This window comes from Chelonia mydas, chromosome 13, assembly GCF_015237465.2.
Source record: "Chelonia mydas isolate rCheMyd1 chromosome 13, rCheMyd1.pri.v2, whole genome shotgun sequence".
In the NCBI taxonomy this organism is placed as follows: domain Eukaryota; kingdom Metazoa; phylum Chordata; order Testudines; family Cheloniidae; genus Chelonia; species Chelonia mydas.
Window position 1 is genome coordinate 29,798,630 of NC_051253.2, and position 20,391 is coordinate 29,819,020.

Consider the following 20,391-nt stretch of genomic DNA (forward strand, 5'->3'; position numbering starts at 1 on the left):
AGAGTGCTTAGGACCTTGCTCAAGAAACCATATTTGATTAACACACAGTTTTGTCTTGCCTTGAAGCTCCCCTTTTAAGAGAAGGTAATTGAAAAGATAGTGATGAGCCACCTCCAGTACTGATTATACAGATTTTGATGCCTAACTTCTGGGTTCAGGCTTGTTTATGGAAACATCTCTATTGATATGGATGATCTTATAGTGATGATGTAAAAGGTAAAGTTCCCAAGCTGATTTTAATAGATTTACCAGCAGCTCTGGATAACATTGTGACTCTAAGGTCTGACTGACTTGCCTGCAAAATATTGCAGGAGTGGACTGAGGAATCTTTCAGTGGGTTTACTTCTTCTCAGAAACTTCCAAAAAGGGTAAGTGCTCGGCAATCTCTTCTTCCCTTGGCCCTGCAAATGCCAGGTTCCACAGCATACCATTTTGTAATCCCTTCTGTCTGACACTCCTATTAAGCCACTTGGAAAGATCAAGAGTTTGGACTACTGGGTCATCAGTATAACAATACTCAGCTCTTTGCCACCATCTCAAACACTATGACGTCTATAGTCTCTTTACTCTGCCAGCATACGATATAGAGAGATGGATGAAGATTCAAGCTGGGAAAACCTTCAGTTTTGTTTCCTGGTAAGGGGAAGGAGATGGGAGATTAAGCCAATGGTATGTCTGCATCAGCTAATAAGGGTGTAATATCTGACTTTCACCAAAATGGTTCACATCCTCAGGGTCTCATTGGATTTATCGCTGCTCTTTGACTTAAACTGCATTGGTGACCCACAGTGTGGGTGAGTTTGCCATTGATCATGGACCATTCTTCTTCGATCTGGATCTCACACAGTCATCCACACCTTTGTTACTACCAACTGGGACAAATGTGTTTTAGGACCAATTCCTCCAGCTACTTCAGAACCCTTCTGCCTTCCTCCTAACTGCTGCAGGATGCCTCAAACACAGGACCTGAGGTCAAGTCTCTACACTGGCTTCCTGTTTTCTTCTGGCTGTAATTCAAAGATGTTGGTAATCATATTCAAAGCCTAAATGGTGTGGAGCCAAGGTATCGAGAGAATACCTCTCACCCTATACACCTACATAGTAATTAGTATCTATTAAGATCGGCTGGGAGACTGCTGAAATTGAACACTCAGGGCATGATACTATGCAATGCAGTTGTAGGGTGCTGCAAGTACAAGCATAGGTAATAAAGTAGTACAGGGAGTGCAGTGGAACGTACTCCTGAATGAGTGAGATAGACATTATGACTGCCAAGTCACTTCTGTCTAGGAGTCTTTAGAAAAGAAGGCAAAGGTAAGTGTCTCAGTTGTATTCCATGGATTGTTGTGTACTGCACTATAAATATCAAGAACATGGTTTCCCATGTTTGGCAGCATGTCAGGCAAAGGTACTACCCTTAGAATTTGCTCCTCTTGGTATCACGAACATATAACGGTTTCTGAATGAATTTAATTTAGAGAGCACTTGATTGACTATTATCTTAGTTTCTGTGGATGGCATATCTAATTTTATTTTGCTCCTTTAAAGGTCGCCATGGCAATAGACCTTACAGAAATTTGTAAATATTAAACTTTAATATGCTTCTTTTTATATTAGAAATATTGGAAATTAGAGAGAGCTCCATTAAATCATCTAGTCCATTCCTCATGGGCCAGAGCAGGATATGGGGAGCTGCCATACAGCCAACTTCCATCTGTCAGAGTCAAGTACTGTGAATCTTTCATGTATCAATTTGTTTCTAAAATCTATATCCCCTTATCCTTAAGTAAAATCACGATATACTGAGTAAACAGATAGGAAAACAGATAAGGATACAGCTGTACCTGAGGACCTAAGCATATTAAATCCCCAAGAATTACTTGTGTCATACATCTTCATAAGGCTTCATCTGTGACGAAGCAAAATTGACAAAGCAACTACTTCACAAACCCTGCCCCAGCCTGCAGTAGATGCATTACCAGGATAACCTGTAAGCAACAAGTCTTTGCCTAGACACTAGCCCACGCAATAATAAACACTCAGGATGACAAAGTATATTTTCTCTTAATTTTTCTTTTCAAAACAATTTTCTTTAGATGTTACTTGTTTAAAATGCAAAGCCCTCCAAACTGAATCTACATTGTGTTTGATAGTACAACCAAACCCCAGAAAAAGGACACAGTAAAACATTCAGCACCATTATAAAGTGCAGTGAAGTAAAATGAATGGATATCTTACCATGCAGTGGGATTGTAACTTTCTGTCCCATTGTCCCTGTTACAGTAGCTGTTGCCATGGTCAAAATTGTCTGTCCCGTTGAGAGAGACACGTTTTCAGCGGCAACGCTTGAAGCTGGGGCAATTTTCAATTTAGTTCCTTCAGACAGAACCTTTTCTACCTGCATGTCTTTTGGGCTGTCATCGCCAAAGAGCCTTCTCTTAGCACTTCCAGCTGTAGGAGAACTGTAGCGCTCATGAACAGAGATCGGAGACAACGGCTGCATGTCTAATATGCAAGAAAGGAAAAAACATCACTACAATATGCAGCAGTTTAATAGAAATACAATTTCCAAACTGAGAGAACTGCTAGTCCCCAAGCTACAAAACAGAAGTCAGAATCACAAGAAACCTTCTACTGACAGAACAGTAGCACCACAATACACAGATCAAAGTCATCTAGCCCTTCAATTGCTTCCCCTTATTCTCTACTATTCCCAAACAATTTCATTTGATTGACAATATGTTTGGATTCTTAGTCGCTGGAAAGCAATGGAGACCTCACCCTCCTCCAGTCGCATCTTCCCTGTGCTCTAGCTGCTCAGACATCTTGTGTCTCTGTTTCTTCCTCTTTAATTCCCTCACTACTATCCAGCTTGAATCCTCCCTCCCTTTGCTCATTCCCTTATCTCTACTGCTCACAAACTCTGCTCACTTTTGCTGCTGCCCAATAGCATGAGCGGAAGCAGTTAAACTGATCAGTACAATATCAGTTTCACTCTTTTCCTCCATGGAACCCTTCAGAAGCTCAAGATAACCGCTTGCTGCTTAAGATACTACATGGTGTGTGTCCCTCTCCATCCCACAAAGCAGAAGAGCTTCTGGGTAAACAGCAAAGTGAAACTGGCTAAAAACTTGGAAGTTTCACTCTGCCTCTAGCTCTCACCCACTCCCAGCGGACATTTCCTTGTCAGCAGAGGCAGGTGCATGTTTTCAAGCTCTGCTCTTCTCCCCTTCAGTATGCTTCTTTACTTTCTGTACATTTCTTTGAATGGTAACAACAGGTCATACAGTTCAGTGGACAGAAATGTTTGCCTTTTTGTGAAAAAATAGCAAGTCCAAGATGTTGGTTGTGGGGTTTTTTGTTTTGCTTTGTTAAAAATAAGTGTCCATTTAAGAACTAATGAGATAGAGGACAGTATTTTTTAAAAAAGAAACTGACCAGTCAAATCTGAGAACAGAGGCATAAAGATAGAAAATACAGGACAGAACCAAACTGCATAGTGAACTACTGAATAGATTAGAACAGCAGGAGAAGCAGAGCTACCAGTTCTCAAGGATTACAGCTACACCATCTGAATCACTATAGACAACCCTAGAAAAGGCACAAAGGCAAATATTACTCTGATTCAGGTAGGCAATGTGGACATAAACACTGGTGTGTCACTCACTGCAATACAACTGATGGAAGAACAAGCAATTGAGTGTTATGGAGACAAAGCCATAGAGTTAGGGAGAAGATTTCCAAATAGAAAGTTTGAAAAGCCAAATGACTAAGATTCTAAGCAAACACAATTCAAAGACACCCAGGATTTCTCTATGTATTACTATGAATGGTTTGAAATACTATATACTACAAATACATCAGAAGCTCTCTACTCACCCCGTCGTAAACTCCCACCAAGATCTGTGCGAACCTCTTTCAAGCGGGGGTGCACAATAGGAGATACTGGCATCAGAGGGAGGTGCCCTAGTCCACTTCCTCCATTACTGGCTTCAAAATTACTTGGGTATATTACCTGGGATATAAGAGATGCCAGTTTAAGAATAAATAATCTTCGCCTCTTTGTACCATCTACTATTATTAAAAAGGGTGTCAGAGAACACTGTGTCTTCGTTTTATAATTATTTCACTACTGGATAAATTGTTGCATTTGATTAATATCCTACGCAAAATATCAGCCCTGGAAAAGGAGTACATTTGCATTTTCTGGTAATTTATTTTCCCTTCAACATACTTCTTCACAGGTTGGGACCTTGTTTTCTGAGGCTTGTAGAGCTTTCCATAGGGCAGAGTCACTGGTCCAGGCTAGACTCTCCAGAATCTGTTCTTCAATGTTGTTGAGGTGCTTTACCATGTCTCTGGAGAGTCCTTCCTCAGATCGAATCAATACTTCAATCACCTAAAGGGAAGCAAGGCAGTTTAATCAGCCATGCTAAAAGCAAAACCACCTCACATCCTTAAACACACTCTGACAGAATGCTAGTCATAGCACCCTGGTCACTGACATTGCTGCAGCTCAGAAAAGTTTGCCGGCACAACTGGGAATAATTAGCTATTTTCTGTTGGTGGATTATGAGTACCTGGGTTGTAATTACTAGACTACTGATACAACTGGGAGAATATAAATGGAAGGAACATGAAGCAGGAGGGGAAGCTCAGAAGGTGATCTGTACAAAGGAGAGAAACAGTGTGGAAAGCTCCTGCTGCAATATGCCTGTGTCATGTTCTGTTTAAAAAAGAACTGTGGAATAAAAGATACATGTGAGGAAAGGAAAATGACCTGGGTGTGTTTACGACTGTGAGACTATGGGATCAGGCTAGAAAGCATGGTACACTCATCAACTGACCATTCATTTCAGGTCCAGTTCAACCCTCCCTCCTTGTTTTTAAAAGCTCCAGCTTCTATTACATACCTTGCATGTTTCTGCTCCTCTTCCTGATACCTCTGCTCATCCCACACACTCTCCTCATCCCAAAACATACCATCTTGCCATAGCTGGTACAAAAGCATTCTATGCTGGAATCCTGTGGTCTGGAATAGCTTTCCTACATCAATTCCCCCTCTGATTCCAAGTCCCAGAGGGCCTGTATTATACAGGAGTTCAGACTAGATGATCATAATGGTCCCTTCTGGCCTTAGAATCTCTGAAGACATTTTCTCCTTTCAGAGTAGCAGCCGTGTTAGTCCGTATTCGCAAAAAGAAAAGGAATACTTGTGGCACCTTGAGACTAACAAATTTATTTGAGCATAAGCTTTCGTGAGCTCACTTCATCGGATGCATCACGAATAAATAAATAAATTTGTTAGTCTCTAAGGTGCCACAAGTACTCCTTTTCTATTTCCTCCTTTGTTATATATTTGTTTCTTTCTCCCTCTCCTTCATCTTCACTGAGCGAAAATGTAGTTTAGTTTAGAATTTTAAGACCCAGTATAAAAGGCTTCATGTGAAATGGTGATTTTATATGTATGTATACACACACCCCATCATTTCCAGTTTACAATTAGATTTAAATTTAGTTTTTAATAGATGATCTACCACTTTATAACTAGGTGATGTTCACAAATACCATTACCCATCAATCTAAACCTTCATTTGAAAAAAGGTTAAAGCCCTTACGGTTGTGAAGCTAGCTTTACAAAGAACAATCTGACTCGACAGATATTAGTGACATCACTTAATGCACTGACACAGTACAGTGAGGAGTGTGGTTTAAGAGCCTATATCAAATAGAAAATGTGATTCAAGTATAAACCAATGCTGTGTAACAGAAAGTTACTCACCTTGTGCAGTAATATAGGTTCTTCAAGATGTGTCCCCCTGCGGGTGCTCCACTTCAGGCATTTGTGCGCCCGTGCTCATAATCAGAAATTTTTTATAGCAGTGCCCGGTTGGGTTGCACATGTGCGGTCCCCATCTCGCGCTGTTTGAGGGGGGTAACTGGTGCTGGCTCTATTCCTTCTCTACTGCACAGACTAAGTAATAAACTCCAAAGTAGAGGGGAGGAGAGAAGGTAGTGGAGCACCCACAGGGGACACATCTTGAAGAACTTCCGTTACTGCACAAGGTGAATAACTCTCTTCTTCTTCTTCGAGTGCTGTCCCTGTGGGTGCTCCACTTTAGGTGACTTCAGAGCAGTGCCCTCCGGTGGAAGGAGGGGCTTTGGAGTTGAAATTGTGAGAGCAGACAGTACAGTGAGTCCAAAAGAGGCATCGGACGTTGTCAGTTGTCTTAATGCGTAGTGATGCGTAAAGGTATGGACTGAGGCCCAGGTTGCAGCCCTACAGATGTCCGTGACAGCCACCACCGCGAGGGACCCGGGAGGAGGATGAGAGAACAGAAACTCTCAGCCTTTGGCAGGCACAAAGTACTTCCTTTCTGTTCTCTTTGCTGTGGGTGGAATAGAGGCAGAAGTCTGCCAAATGGCCTTAATCGGTCCCAAAATGGCATTGTGGAGGGGCAGGACCACCTTAGCAGGGGCTGCGGCTGACAGAATGTCCAGGAACCCATCTGAAGTTTCCTTGATGACCTCCGCCTGCAATCTAGATGTCACCCTCTTTAACAAATCTTGGTGGGCCCTTAAGTTGTCCTGCGGCAGGGAAGACCCCTTGAGCATGAGCACATCCTCTGGAGACAATGAGGAAGAGGTGTGCGCTGCCATAGCATCCCTTGCCGCCTTTTCCCTAGGTCCACTGACTTGGGTACCGGTATCAGTTCTGGTCTCGGTACAAGGGAGCATCCCCGCTTTGGCATTGGCAATGGTGCTGGGACCTGCTCCGGCACTAGTCCCGGAGGTTGGCTCTGGGGTACCTCTGTGTGCCCCTTATGCTGCTACAGTCTCTGAGCGCACTGAGTAGGAGCAGCGTGAGCCCGTCCCTTGGCCTGGTGGAAGCCTCCACGGGTTCCAAAAAGGCCATTGCAGGAGCACTTGACCCCACGGGCCCATAGGCCAGGTCCCCTGGGTCATTCCTGCTCCTGGTGCTCCCAGTGGCAGCATTGCCTGTGGGGACTGGCATGGAGCTTCCCTTCAGTGCAGACATCTTGATTAATCGGATCCGGAGTTGGAGCTCGACGAAGACACCAAGGAGGGGGACCTAGGTGACCACAGTGGGGCCAATCCTCCTGGTGTCTGCAGTCAGTGCCATGGAGACATTTCTGGCAAGGCAATGAAGGGGAGTTTCCCCATGGAGGCTGGTCTTGACACGGGCTTAAAGGCGGTCAATGCCTCAGTGCCGCTGGTGCCGCCTTCTGTCTCCTATCTGGACTCGGCACTGACAGAGTCATTAGCTCCGAAGCAGCAGCGTAGGCTTCCAGGGTTGAAGGCACCGCAAACTGGTCCTCCAGGTGCTGACCTGTCAGTTGGTCAAGTGCTACTGGGGTCTGTGGTGCTGGCAGTGGTTGTTGTTGCGGTGCCAGGGAGGGAGAGCAGCCCGGCACAGGTCTCGCTCTATCCCGCTGTGCTTGCTTGTCTGCCTTCGGTGCCGGCGAGCGTGTCTTCTCCTTGAGGCCCCAGTGCTTCTTCGGCACTGGTGAGGAGGACCGGTGCCAAGAGCCCCTAGCGGTGCACTTTGTACTGATGCTGAAGTACTCAGCGCGGAGTCTGATCTCAGCTCTGAGGCGGGTCTCAGCGCCGCCTCCATAAGTAGGACTTTCAGCCTTGCTGCTCTGTCTCTCTGCGTGTGGGGTTTAAATTCCCAGATGTTACAGCAAGAAAGGCTGGGGTCCCCAATGAGGGTCCAGGAACAGCACTGTGACTAGAGTCTCAACACCCTCTTGGTTTCTCAAAGGCTGGCTTCTATCTTGGGCATTGCTCCTGAAAAGCAGGGCCCCCACATCTTAACTGGCTGGCTAGACCTCTGACTATTAGGGCCTGGAAATTTTCACTGGATGCCTAGGTATTGGTATGTCTGTGAGAGAGGCCAAGAGACAGAGAGACTGAGATAAGGTAAGTTAGTAAAGAAGAAAGGTACAGAATTTGTGGGGGAGAGGCGGAAGAATAACGGTGACAAAAAGGTGGAAGTGGGGAAAAAGAAGAGAAGACAGTGCTCTGTTGCAGGAAAGTCAGTTAAGTAAAGACAGGAAGGGAAAAAGATTTAACAAATGGGATGTAACAAGTAGGACTGATCAAACAGTACTCAACAAATATATTATTTTGAAGTATTTTATCAGTATTAGTTCAAGAATTTCCCTCAGACTTTTGTGGTATGTGACCAGTTCTACTACTGGTGAAATATTTAGTAAATTTGAATACTGGTAGAAATACTGGTCAAATATAGTCTAAGAATATTTTATTCCACTATTTGACCAACGACAGTAGTAAGTCAGGTTTACAAATCATTTGTTACATCAAAAATTAACTGACAGCATGTTACAATTAAATAAAGTATACAAACCATGCACAAGTGCTTTATTCCTTTATGTTACAAGGGAAAGGGTGTCACAAGTATTACATATGTTGGATAAAAGATGTCAATTCTTGGTAGCATATTCAAGGGCAGTGTGGTGGGGCACTGCTCAACCCCCATGCCAGATTGGGCTACAGCAGACCAGAGCGGCTGCGCAACGTGGCAGCCAATCAGGGAGGGCCTGTTAGAAAGCCAATCAGGGCCAGTATTACAGCCAGCCAATCAGGGCTAAGCTAGGCCCTATAAAAAGGCTGCCCAGGAAGGGAGCAGGCAGTCTGTCCCAGACCTTCATGGGGGAAGGTCTGTCTCCTGAGCCCGAGACAGACACCTTGGACAGAGCAGCACTGGGCAGGTTCGGGGGGCGCATAAAAGGGCTCTGGCCCAATACCTGCCAGACTGCAGGCCCTGACAGAAAGAGCCTAGAGGATGTGAAGGGCCAGAGGGGAAGTGGCCTAGGAACAGTTAGACAAGGGGAGAGAAGGAGGGCAGGGAGGCTGCCACTAAAAGGTCCCTGGATTGGGACCCAGAGTAGTGGGCAGGCCTGGGTCCCTCCCTTTCTCCTTGTACAGCACCTGGCTGTGGAAGGGTGGCCGTGACAGACTGCAACTGGCCCTTGAACAGAGGGGCTACACTTGAGGGGTTGTGGTTGGCCACTGCGGCAGGAGCGAACTGCTGTTAACTCCCCCCTGGAAGGGGGCAAGTGTGGACTTAGGGGCACTGCTGGAGGGCAGTGTCCTGAAGAGGATGCCGGGAGCTGGGAGCAATGTGGGTCGAGACACCAATTGAGGGTGAGAGATGGACAGGACACCACTGGCAGGGGGTGCTCTGCATGAACTGACCTAATTCCCAGAGTAAACAGCAGGAGGCACTGCAGTGGTGAGTCCCAATCCTGTCACAGACAGCCTTACACTAAAATAGCACACATGTTACAGGTCAGCACTCGTCCCTCTGCTATACCTAACCTAGGAATAGAGGGCTTCTAGGACTGTCAATCTAATACTAAATAGAGGTACTTTACAAGTTTATAATTCAGATCCAAGTATTTGAACACGATGTTTATGCTCACCTTATAAAAATAGAATGGTCGGAGATCAAGAACCTCAATAATCCAAGGGAAAGTTCGCAGTGAGCTATATGCAAATAGCACAATCTCCAAACAACATGCCATCAGGGAACGATGGAAAATGTCTTGCTCCAAAAGAGCCTAGATAGGACACAGAAATGGTTTTCAGCCACATCATTGAGGAATTACTCATAAATATGTTTTCTTAAATGATACCAGAGAGACTGAACTACTGAGAAAGAACAGCATTCTCATCATCACACACACAAACTCTATCCACACTAGATGAAATATGATGTTTTGATCTGCTAAGGCCTACATTAAAAAAAATCTAGAATAGGAATTTAAGTTTTTTGTTTTAAATCATACCCTGAATTTACTATCCATTAATTAAACCTTAACTGAGTTAAGATTTGGGATATGGAAAAAGTTACAGAAGAGCAAGCACTGAAAAAGAAGTCAAGAGACAAAGGACATAGATTCCAAGGCCAGAAGGCCTTGTGATCATCTAGTCTGATCTTTTTTTATAACAAAAGCCAGAGAACTTTGCCAAAATAATTCCTAGAGCAGATCTTTTAGAAAAACATCCCATCTTGATTTAAAAATTGTCAGGGATGGAGAATCCACCACGATGCTTGGTAAATTGTTCCAATGGTTAATTATCCTCACTGTTAAAAATGTATCCCTTATTTCCAGTCTGAATTTGTCTAGCTTCAACTTCCAGACATTGGATCATGCTATACTTGTGTCTGTTAGACTGAAGATCCCATTATCAAATATTTGTTCCCCAATGTAGGTACTTCTAGACTAATCAAGTCACCCTTTAACCTTCTTTGTTAGACTCAAGGAGCTCAATCTATTTATTTTATCACTATAAAGGCACATAAATGATTATAGGTCTAGAAAACATGACCTATGAGGGAAGATTTAAAAAATTGGGTTTGTTTAGTCTGGAAAAAAGAAGACCGAGGGGACATCAGTTTTCAAGTACATAAAAGGTTGTTAACAAGGAGGACGGAGAAAAATTGTTCTTCTTAATCTCTGAGGATAGGACAAGAAACAATGGGCTTAAATTGCAGCAAGGGAGGCGTAAGTTGGACATTAGCAAAAACTTCCTAACTGTCAGGGTGATTAAGCACTGGAATAAATTGCCTAGGGAGGTTGTGGAATCTCCATCATTGGAGATTTTTAAGAGCAAGTTAGACAAAAACCTGTCAGCGATGGTCTAATAATACTTAGTCCTGCCATGAGTGCAGGGGACTGGACTAGATGACCTCTCAAGGTCCCTTCCAGTCCTATGATTCTATGTTTTTTAATCTATTAATCATTCTTGTGGCTCTTCTGTGAACCCAGTCCAATTTATCATGTCATTTAGCATGTGTTCCACTCTTTACAGCCAGATTTGCTGTCTTATAAGCAGTACAGGTGCTGACACACTGGAGAAAGAATAGCAGATAAATCAATTGTATTACAACTAGCACATTGCTAGATTATGACAGTTTAAGCTACAAAAAGGAAAATTCCAATGGCATACTTAAGTACTGTACTACATTCAACTACTTTACATATTTGTTCCCTGAAAGATTAATTACTGTTTCTTTGGCCCTTTCCATTACTTCCTGCTTTTCCAAAAGTTTCAAATGGTAAAGGCTGGTTTTATACTTGTTTATCTACTAATAATGCAAGTCGAAGGGGAAGCAGCCCCTCATGCCAATGACAGTAAAGCTGCTTTCATACTATGGGTAAAAGGATAAAAGCCTGCACATCAGGAGTTAAAGCAGAATGCAGAGTGTGCTATCTGCAGTTACTGCAAAGCAACAGATGTTTTGTTGAAGGATAAAGAGGAGAACAAAAATGCCTTGCCTAGCATCTATGTTCTAAAAGACAATATAGGCAAAGAATTAGCAGTTGTAGGCACCTTCATATATAGTTCTTATTATTGTCAAACGCTAGTCTATTCAGGTATATATCACATATCAACACACACGAGTTGGGGGGGAAAAAGGATATATCAGTATTAAACGCAGATGAAAGGAATCATTTCAGATGCAGGAGAGAAGGATAACATAAAGAAGAAAAACAATCTTGGAGAGAAATATTTGCAAGTCACTTTTCTTTATCAGTTCAAATTACTTGACAATCCAGTTTTTGATTTAAAATCAGGTAAGAATTCACCTTTGTTGTAGTTAGGGATGTAAAATATTAAACAGTTAACTGGTAAGCATTAATCTTACCAGTTTACTCACTCTACCCATTAGCCCCCAGGCCCGAGCCAGACGGCCAGAGCAATCCCAGGCCCTCTCCCTTTAATCTGTTAATTGGTTAAATGATATAATTTTAATCATTTAAACAGTTAACTTTTAAAACAATATTTACATCCCCAGTTGTAGTACAGCAGAGTGTGTAGGATTTACTACGCAGCCATAAGAAAATATAAGGAAGGAACTGTTAGTTGAGAGACTAGTAACACTGAAGAAATATTGAGCTCTCAGGAAACTATGACTGGGTCAAATGCCTTGAAATCTCATTTAAGGAATGAAATTAATATTAAACTGGAAAATTGAGCCCATCAATCCACTATTTAGCTAGTCAACAGACTAAGGAACCAATTCTGCCTTCAGATTGATTTAAATGGGAGCTCTGTGGATTGACCCAAACACGGAATTTTTCTGAAAGTATTCACAAGGGTGAACTTAAAGAAGAGGAAGCTCTTCTGTTCCAGCTCTCTACTTACTGTCATGTCCTTCCCATGCAATCTTCGTGTTTCTTGTACTACTATCGTCTCCAAAATTTTGTAATACAAAATCTCTGCCAGTTTTAGTCTGTTAACAGCAAAATCTGCAATTGAAACCAAACATTGCTGAAAGCTTGTATTCCAAGTCAGCAGTTGGGGGGGGGGGGGGGGGGGGGGGGGGGGGGAGGGGGAAGGGGGGGGGGGGGGGATGAATAAACAGCTTTGATTAAGTTAACCAGTATTTTACTTTCCATAACAGAAACACATGTGTGTTGTAAGCCAAGAGGACATACTACTCTGAACGTCTTTAGTAATGTCATGTGATTCAAACCTTACATGCAATTAACGTATTTCATACTCTTTAGATGTTCAAACTTTAGGAATGCTTATGCGTAAGGTCTCCACTCCAGTTTTGTAAAAGACTTCTGAATTTCAAATATGCAATGTGTTGCATTAACACCCATACAGGAAAGTTAATTTAATTAAGAAACCTTTTTTCCCCACTTCTTATGTAGTTTTTGTGTATACTATTTCCTTTTAATTTGATCTCTTAAAAATAATTGTTAGATGAATGCAAATTTACAGTCTTTTATTAAGAGTTTCAATATAATTTCTTTCAAGTCCCATCCATTTTGAACTACAGTAACTCCTCGCTTAACATTGTAGTTATGTTCCTGAAAAATGCTATGTTAAGCAAAACTATGTTAAGTGAATCCGATTTCCCCATAAGAATTAATGTAAATGGGGGGGCCACTGGTAGTAGGTTCTAGGGAATTTTTTTTCGCCAGACAAAAGATTATGTGTATGTGTACACACACACACAGTATAAGTTTTAAACAAACAATTTAATACTGTACACAGCAATGATAATTGCGTAGCTTGGTTGAGGAGGTGGCGTCAGGGTGGAAGAGGGTGGGATATTTCCCAGGGAATGCCTTGCTTCTAAATGATGATCTAGCACTCAATTGAGCCCTTGAAGGTTAACACATTGTTGTTAATGTAGCCTCACACGCTACAAGGCAGCACGAATGGAGGGAGGAGACACAGTGGCTACAAACATTCCCTGTGGAAAGTGAACATGATGATGAACCCATGCTATCCCACTGGAGCGCACCACTCCCTCCACTTTCCAAAGTCCTGGGGAGTGCATGTGTGAGAGAGACACGGCAGTGGGGGGAGGGACACCTGACTGATAGCCTGCTGGGCAGCTGCTGCACAGGGAACTTAGGGGAGCTGATGGGGGGAGGGGGGAGGGGCTGCCAGCCCACCCTGGTTCCAAGCCTTCAACAGCTAGCTCCAACAGGCCGCTCTTCCTGCAAGCAGTGGACAAAGCAGGTGGCTGCCAAACAACGTTATAAGGAAGCATTACGCAACTTTAAACGAGCATGTTATCTAATAGATCAGAGACATAACAATGAAACAATGTTAACCGGGATGACCATAAGTGAGGAGTTACTGTATAACCTTGCATGGTTTCATTCAACTCTGTACAATGTCCTGTTTGGTAGTTATTGACCTGTTGCAATGAAAATATGCAACAAGTTTTGAACCAATGAGTAGAGGCTCAATATTTTAGTTATTGTTGCCTTTACTTTAATAAATAACGGATGCCTTAGTAAACTTTTTTAAAAGATACTCTTTAGTTTGATTGCTGACCTCCCCAATGCAATATTCTTACTATCTTATAAATGTCTCAATAGGAGTTGTACTGAAGGCACCTTCACCTCCATGGAGTGGGATTGATGTATGGATGAAATGTCCCAGAAAACACACTCTAAGGACATTTATCTCTTCAAAATTTTGATCAGCCTGTCCCAATCAATGAGGAGTTGGAGTAATATTAGCACATTTCTATGCAGCAAGTTGTCCCTCCGTTGAAAATTCAGTTTTCATCTACACCAATCATTCATTTTATTTAGTACATGAAGAATCAGCCCAAGCATTTTTCTTCCCATAAACGTGTCGCCTTTGATACAAAAGCGATGCACTTCAATATGCTGAAACATTCTATGCATTTCACATATTCCTACCTATGTGAGATCCTGGCTGGTCATCTGTTGATTTAGTATAACTCCGACAGAAAGCCTCACCTATTTCTTTAACTCGATTCAAGATGCTTTCCATAGGGTTGCGTACGCAAGACCTACAGCAGGACCCAGAAAGAGAAACCTTATTTGTATATTACAGAAACATAAAGCCCTGAGAAGATTAATTTCACCAAGCTTTCCTCTTGGCAACCAATGTCCCATCCTTTGATGTATTTTACACTCTGGACAACACACATTCAAACAGATTTACAAGCTAACCAGAAAAAGAGACAGTCTGTTGGTTTTAATATTATTACTTGCAACTCCTATTCTGAACTGTAACCTTGCCTTATTTCATTCCGTTCTGTACAACATTCTGTTCAATGGTTACTGACCTGTTGTACACAAAGAAAAGATGCAACATGCGTTCCAAAACAAAGAGTAGCCGTACAATATTTTTAAAAGGCCATATAGGATCTGATAGTTTGAGAAGACCTAGGGCTTGTCTACACAGTGGAGCAATGCACACTATGGAGGTAAGATTTCTAAAGGGAACTAATTATTGTGGATTAACTACTCTAAGCAGACACTGCTGGTGCACACTAAAGATTTCCTAGTGCACTTTAATGTAGTAAGTACTAGTGCTTACTATGTTAAAGTGTACTAAGAACTTTTAGTGCGCATCAGCAGGCACAGACCAATTAATCCATAACACGTTAGGGTACTTTAGGAATCTCACCCCCATAGTGTGCATTACTCCACTGTGTAGATAAGCCCTGACTAACTCCATTATCATTTTTGTACATGAGGCGTGCTTGATAAAGAATGTGCTTATATAAACTGAATTCTGTTCTCCAGAGCAGTGCACTAGTTCCCCTCTTTAGAAATAATAATGGACTTTTGTTTCTTTTAACCTTACATTACTTCTACTTTTATATTATCTTAAAAGTATTAAGTTACTATGTAATACTCTGAGCATCCGGACAGGGAGATTGTGGGAGGATTTTATAAATTATTTTAAATTATGCAAATTGCTACCACACAATTAAGACCAAAACAGATTGGTGTGTTTTTTTGTTTGTTTGTTTGTGTTTTTTTTATGCGGGGAGAAAGGAGGAAAGAAGAAGAAGAAACCTATTGATTCAAATAAAAAAAAAAAGAGGAAATGGATGGAAAGTAATGCTAGTCAGAGTATAACACCTCAGTACTTTGATATCCATATAATATTTGCACCAGAGATAACTTGGGCTACCAATAATTTACCTTTCAGTAGCCCAATCTATTAAGATACAACTAGAATGTTCCCCTAGACCAGGGGTGGGCAAACTATGGCCCGTGGGCCGGATCCAGGATGTGGTGCCAGCCACTTCTGGGAGTGGCGCGGAGCCTGCAATCGCTACCCCCGTGGCACCGTGGGCCCTGCGCTGCTCCCAGAAGCGGCTGATACCATGTCCCTGCGGCCCCTGGGGGAGGAGGGGGCAGAGAGCTTCAGGCACTTCCCTCGCCTGCGTGGACTGCCCCCCGCTGCTCCCACTGGCCGGGAACGGGGAAACGTGGCCAATGGGAGCTTCGGGGGAGGTACCCGCAGGCAAGGACAGCGCACGGAGCCCTCTGCCTCCCTTCATCCAGGGGCCGCAGGGACGTGGTGTCGTCCCCTTCTGGGAGTGGCGCGGGACCAGGGCAGGCAGGGAGCCCACCTTAGCCCTGCTGCGTGCCGTTGCCACCCCGGAGCCACTCAAGGTAAGTGGCGCCAGACTGGAGCCCGCACCCTGAACCCCCTGCTGCACCCCACATACCTCCTGCACCCCAAACCCCTACCTGGAGCCTCCTCCTGCACCCAACCCCCTCCCTGAGCCCCCTCCTGCACTCTGCACCCCAACACCTGCCCTGAGTCCCCTCCCACACTCCGTGACAATAAAAAGCAGATGCACAAATTATGTTTAGCTGATGAGTAAAAAAAATTTGGCCCTATTAATCTAACAGTAAGTAATGAAGTTTTTTTAAAAGCCATACTTTTCCAGAAGCACAGATTCATTAAGAAATAAAAGGTTTAGGTCCTCACAATAAGGCCTTTCAAATGGAAACACTAAGAAGACGGACCGTTTTTTTCCCCAGCAACCCTCATAAAACCCTTTAAAGAGACTTGAGTATGGAGCAAAAATGTAGTAGCCTAACAAAACCAAGTCTGAAGAGAGGGGTCACCTTTTGTAATGAAAGTAGGGGTTAGTGACATGCTTACTCAAAGATAGCTATAAGCTGTTCACTTGGCGCATTTTTCAAACCAGCCACAATGTTCTGTAAACGGCTCACACTTTGTGTTGCTGAAGCAACAGGAGTGATTACTGCTTCCTTCTCTCTCAGGTATCTCCTTCCTGTCAGTGGTGTAGAAGGTGCAAATGATTTTTTCTGCCAAGTAAGATAGAAAATAAGTTAATCATCAAAAATTATGTTTCTACAGATGTTCTGAGACATGAACTACAAAGTCATTCCCAAAACTCACAGGTACACCACAAACCACAGAGAAAATGAGTATACCATCACTACCACAAAATGGCTGAGATTGAAAGTAAAGTGTTTTTAAGGGCAAGTTCTATAATAAATTACAAACTTAATAAAATCCCCAAACTAAAAGTCAGAAGTTTAAACAAAGAGAGAAATCAATAAAATACAAGACTTAAACGTCTTAAAAACATAGACAAGAGGTTTAAGATCACTTAAACACTGACAAATGGTAAAGGCAAGACCACTCCAATGCGTAGACATAACTACCTGACGACACAGAACTACTGTATAATCAACCTCCCCTTTTAATCTTAATATATTTTTCCTACATGCTGCAATTACAATTCAGTTCCAAAGCTCTTCTCTGCATGCACCGCATTTGGGTTTAAACTATGTATATATTTTACAAAATGTACTAATATTTCAAGAGAAGCAATGATATCTAAAGAAAGCTGAAGCAGTATTTGTAAACACTGAAAGACTATATATAAACAACCAACCTGTTTCGCACTACCCACTTAAAGCCTCTACTCCCCTTTATGGAAAAACACTTCCCCCTAGTCTATCCTTGCCTCACTCCATTATCTACAGACCCCAGTTCACTCCTTAGCACAAAAGTTTCCCATTCAGAAGACTGAGCTTCCTTTAGAAGTGAATTAATGTAATTTTAAGAAACAAACTGTTTGATATTAGCATTATTTTGGGACAGATTCCCAGCTGCAATCAAGGAGCATTTGACACAGATGAGAGGGATTCCCCATCCACTTCCAAAGGTGCCCAATTCACTACCAGTCACAGGACTGCTCTGTGCAAGTCTTCCGGTCCAAGTTAAACCAGCCTGAAGGCTGCTCTAGCCTGCACCACATGCCTACAACCTCATTATAGCATGCTGTGGTGATTCACAGCTAAAGAAGCCCCACCTATGCCATCTTCCCCACCAGCCACTGAAATGGCACTGAAGCTGCTATACCACCCGAGGATCCCCTTACATGGGAAGAGATGCTCTGGGGGATGGATCCATCTATTTGAAAGCTACTTAATACCAATGGAGTGGCACAAAGTGGCTGGAGCACAATCCTGGACTGTATTGATTATATTTTCCATTTCCACAATTCAAGATATGAATAATGTAAGAAAATGTTACTTTTTGTAATATTAAGATGGCTACTTTTCAGAAAAGTTGGAAGGATCAAGGTTAGCCAGAGCCTTCAAAGTCACAATTTATAAGTAAGCAGAAAGCATAAGAAAGGATCTGCTGTGCTATGAAAATTTTAAAGTTCAAAATGGGCAAAATGAGTCAAAATCACTGCACATTCACTCATTAAACGTCAAATATAAAGCCCAATAGCTTTGCACTGTATTGAAGAATGATTTTACAAAACTGATCTGTACCAGTGCTAGCTTCTAAAAACAATTCTTTTTCAGCTGTATCCAACTTATTTTTGAAACTGTCTAAGCAGCATGAAACTAGTAACACTTGTCAACTGTAACTGACACACCATCCTTCAGAGAGACAAGATGGGTGAGGTAATATCTTTTATTTAACCAACTTCTGTTGGTGATAAAGAGAAGCTTTTGAGCACCACACAGCTCCTTCTTCAGGTCTGAGCATCACAGCTAAATTCAAGGTGGAACAGATTGTTTAGCGTAAGTAGTTAGCATATATTAAGGCAGAGGTTCTCAAACTGGTGGGTGCACCCTCCGAGGGGGGCTGCAAATTGTATTCTAGGGGGGCAGGTATGAGATGCTCTAGGGAAAAACCAAAAACCCCTTAGTGCACACATTTTACCCACAGCAATTAATAACTAGCAAAGCTGATTCCTCCAGACATATCAAATCCTCAGATGGCGCTGTGCATTTTGACATTTGGATTTCTGTTAAGCTTGCATAGCATTATATAAAGTTGTTGCCAACTGTACGTTAAATCTGTTTGCTACAATGTGGTATGCTCATTTAATTGTAAGCATCAACCACAATCGCAGTTTTGCTTTTGCTCTTATTACAGCGGATCATTGGCTCATTTGTGCAATAGAAAAAAAACACCCCAACTCAAGTGAAAACCAGAGAAGCCAAAACTTTTCTGAACTACTTTAGTGTACATTAAAAACTAACAATGATCTCATCTTCAGGTACAAGGAGATCTCCAGATAGCTGTCTCAAGCATCTAACCCAAGATGGAAATGCTCTGCTCCAAAAACAGGTGCACCCATCATACTAGTAACAACAGTGTGATGCCAGTAAGCAGTATATCACTAAAAATTTAAATTACTATATACTTAAATGGCTGTTTGAATAACTGCCTTACTGTTTTTAATATTTAGTAAGAGTTGTATGGTGATTTTTTTTTTAAATCGGTATATGTACTGTGTGGTGGCAGGGGGGAGGAATGTAAACTACTACAGACACAAAGAAGGGGAGCGTGGTCAAATAAGTTTGAGAACCAGTGTATTAAGGGACCATTCAAAGCAGAGTGGCCCCTCTGGAGTCACAGGACAAAAAGAGGGGTTATTGGTTACAGATTGTTGTAATAAGTAGGGCCCTACCAAATTCACAGTCCATTTTCATCAATTTCAGTCACAGGATTTTAAAAATTATAAATTATTGCAGCTATTTAAATCTGAAATTTCACGGTGTTGTAATTGTAGTGGTCCTAACCCAAAAAGGAATTGGGGGGAATGGGGGTTTGCAAGGTTGTTGTAGGTGGTACTGTTTCTGCTTCTTTTCTGCACAACTGCTGGTGGTGGTAGTTGGAGAGTGGTGGCTGCTGGCCGGGAGCCCAGCTCTGATGGCAGAGATCCTGCCAGCAGCAGCGCAGAAGTAAGGATGGCCTGGTGTGGTATTGCCACCCTGACTTCTGTGCTGCCGCCTGCAGAGATGGGCCCTCAGTCAGCAGCTGCCACTCTCCGGCCACCCAGCTCTGAAGGCAGCAGCACAGAAGTAAGGGTGGCCTGGTATGGTATTGCCACCCTTACTTCTGCGCCGCTGCTGCTGCTGGGGCGCCATTGTCAGAGCTGGACGCCCGGCCAACAGCCGCTGCTCTCTGGCCACCCAGCTCTGAAGGCAGCAAAGAAGTAAGGGTGACAATACCGTGACCCTCCTAAAATAACCTTGTGACCCTCCCCCCACCCCGCAACTCCCTTTTGGGTCAGGGCCCCCAATTTGAGAAATGCTCGTCTCCCCCCATGAAATCTTTGCAGGATTGGGTCCACATCAAGTATGGGTTGTAACTGTTTGATGATACCCCATATAGGTTCCAGTGGGATGGTAGGCAACAACTAGGGGTATGTAGTTGGAGGGGGTTTTATTTCTGCATTGAAGCAGGTTCTCCGAGTATTTAGGTGGCCCGTTCCACGATGCGATTTATTTCTACGGCGGAATGTCCTTGTTTGGTGAAGATAGTTAAGTGTGTAAAGGTGTATACCCCAGACTTTCTCCTTGGAGCATATTCTTTGGTATCTGGCTGTAGATAACAGATTCTTTGGTGTGTTTTGGGTGGCTACTAAATCTATAAAGGTAGGTGTGGTGGGTTTCTTGTGTATGTTTCTCTATAGGATTTCATTGCTGGATCTGATTGTGGTTCCCAGGAAGTTGATGCTAGTGTGGAAGTGTCCCAGAGAAAGTTTAATGGATGGTGGTGGTGGTTGAAGTTTTGGTGAAAATC

General features: G+C 42.9%; 1 protein-coding gene across 11 annotated transcripts in view; it reads right to left on the reverse strand.

The window, feature by feature from the left end:
* The window catches only part of RBL1 (RB transcriptional corepressor like 1), a 76,184-nt gene that overhangs the window by 31,326 nt on the left and 24,467 nt on the right, over positions 1–20,391 (reverse strand). For 10 of the 11 annotated variants that reach the window (XM_037915485.2, XM_037915479.2, XM_037915481.2 and 7 more), the window contains 7 exons: positions 16,468–16,634; positions 14,232–14,344; positions 12,202–12,305; positions 9,471–9,608; positions 4,235–4,399; positions 3,880–4,015; positions 2,239–2,505 (listed from right to left, as the gene is read on the reverse strand). In XM_037915485.2, coding sequence (XP_037771413.1) covers positions 2,239–2,505; positions 3,880–4,015; positions 4,235–4,399; positions 9,471–9,608; positions 12,202–12,305; positions 14,232–14,344; positions 16,468–16,634 — 1,090 coding nt within the window. The remainder of the gene's footprint in view (positions 1–2,238; positions 2,506–3,879; positions 4,016–4,234; positions 4,400–9,470; positions 9,609–12,201; positions 12,306–14,231; positions 14,345–16,467; positions 16,635–20,391) is intronic. The other variant, XM_043527370.1, reaches the window with a different exon arrangement.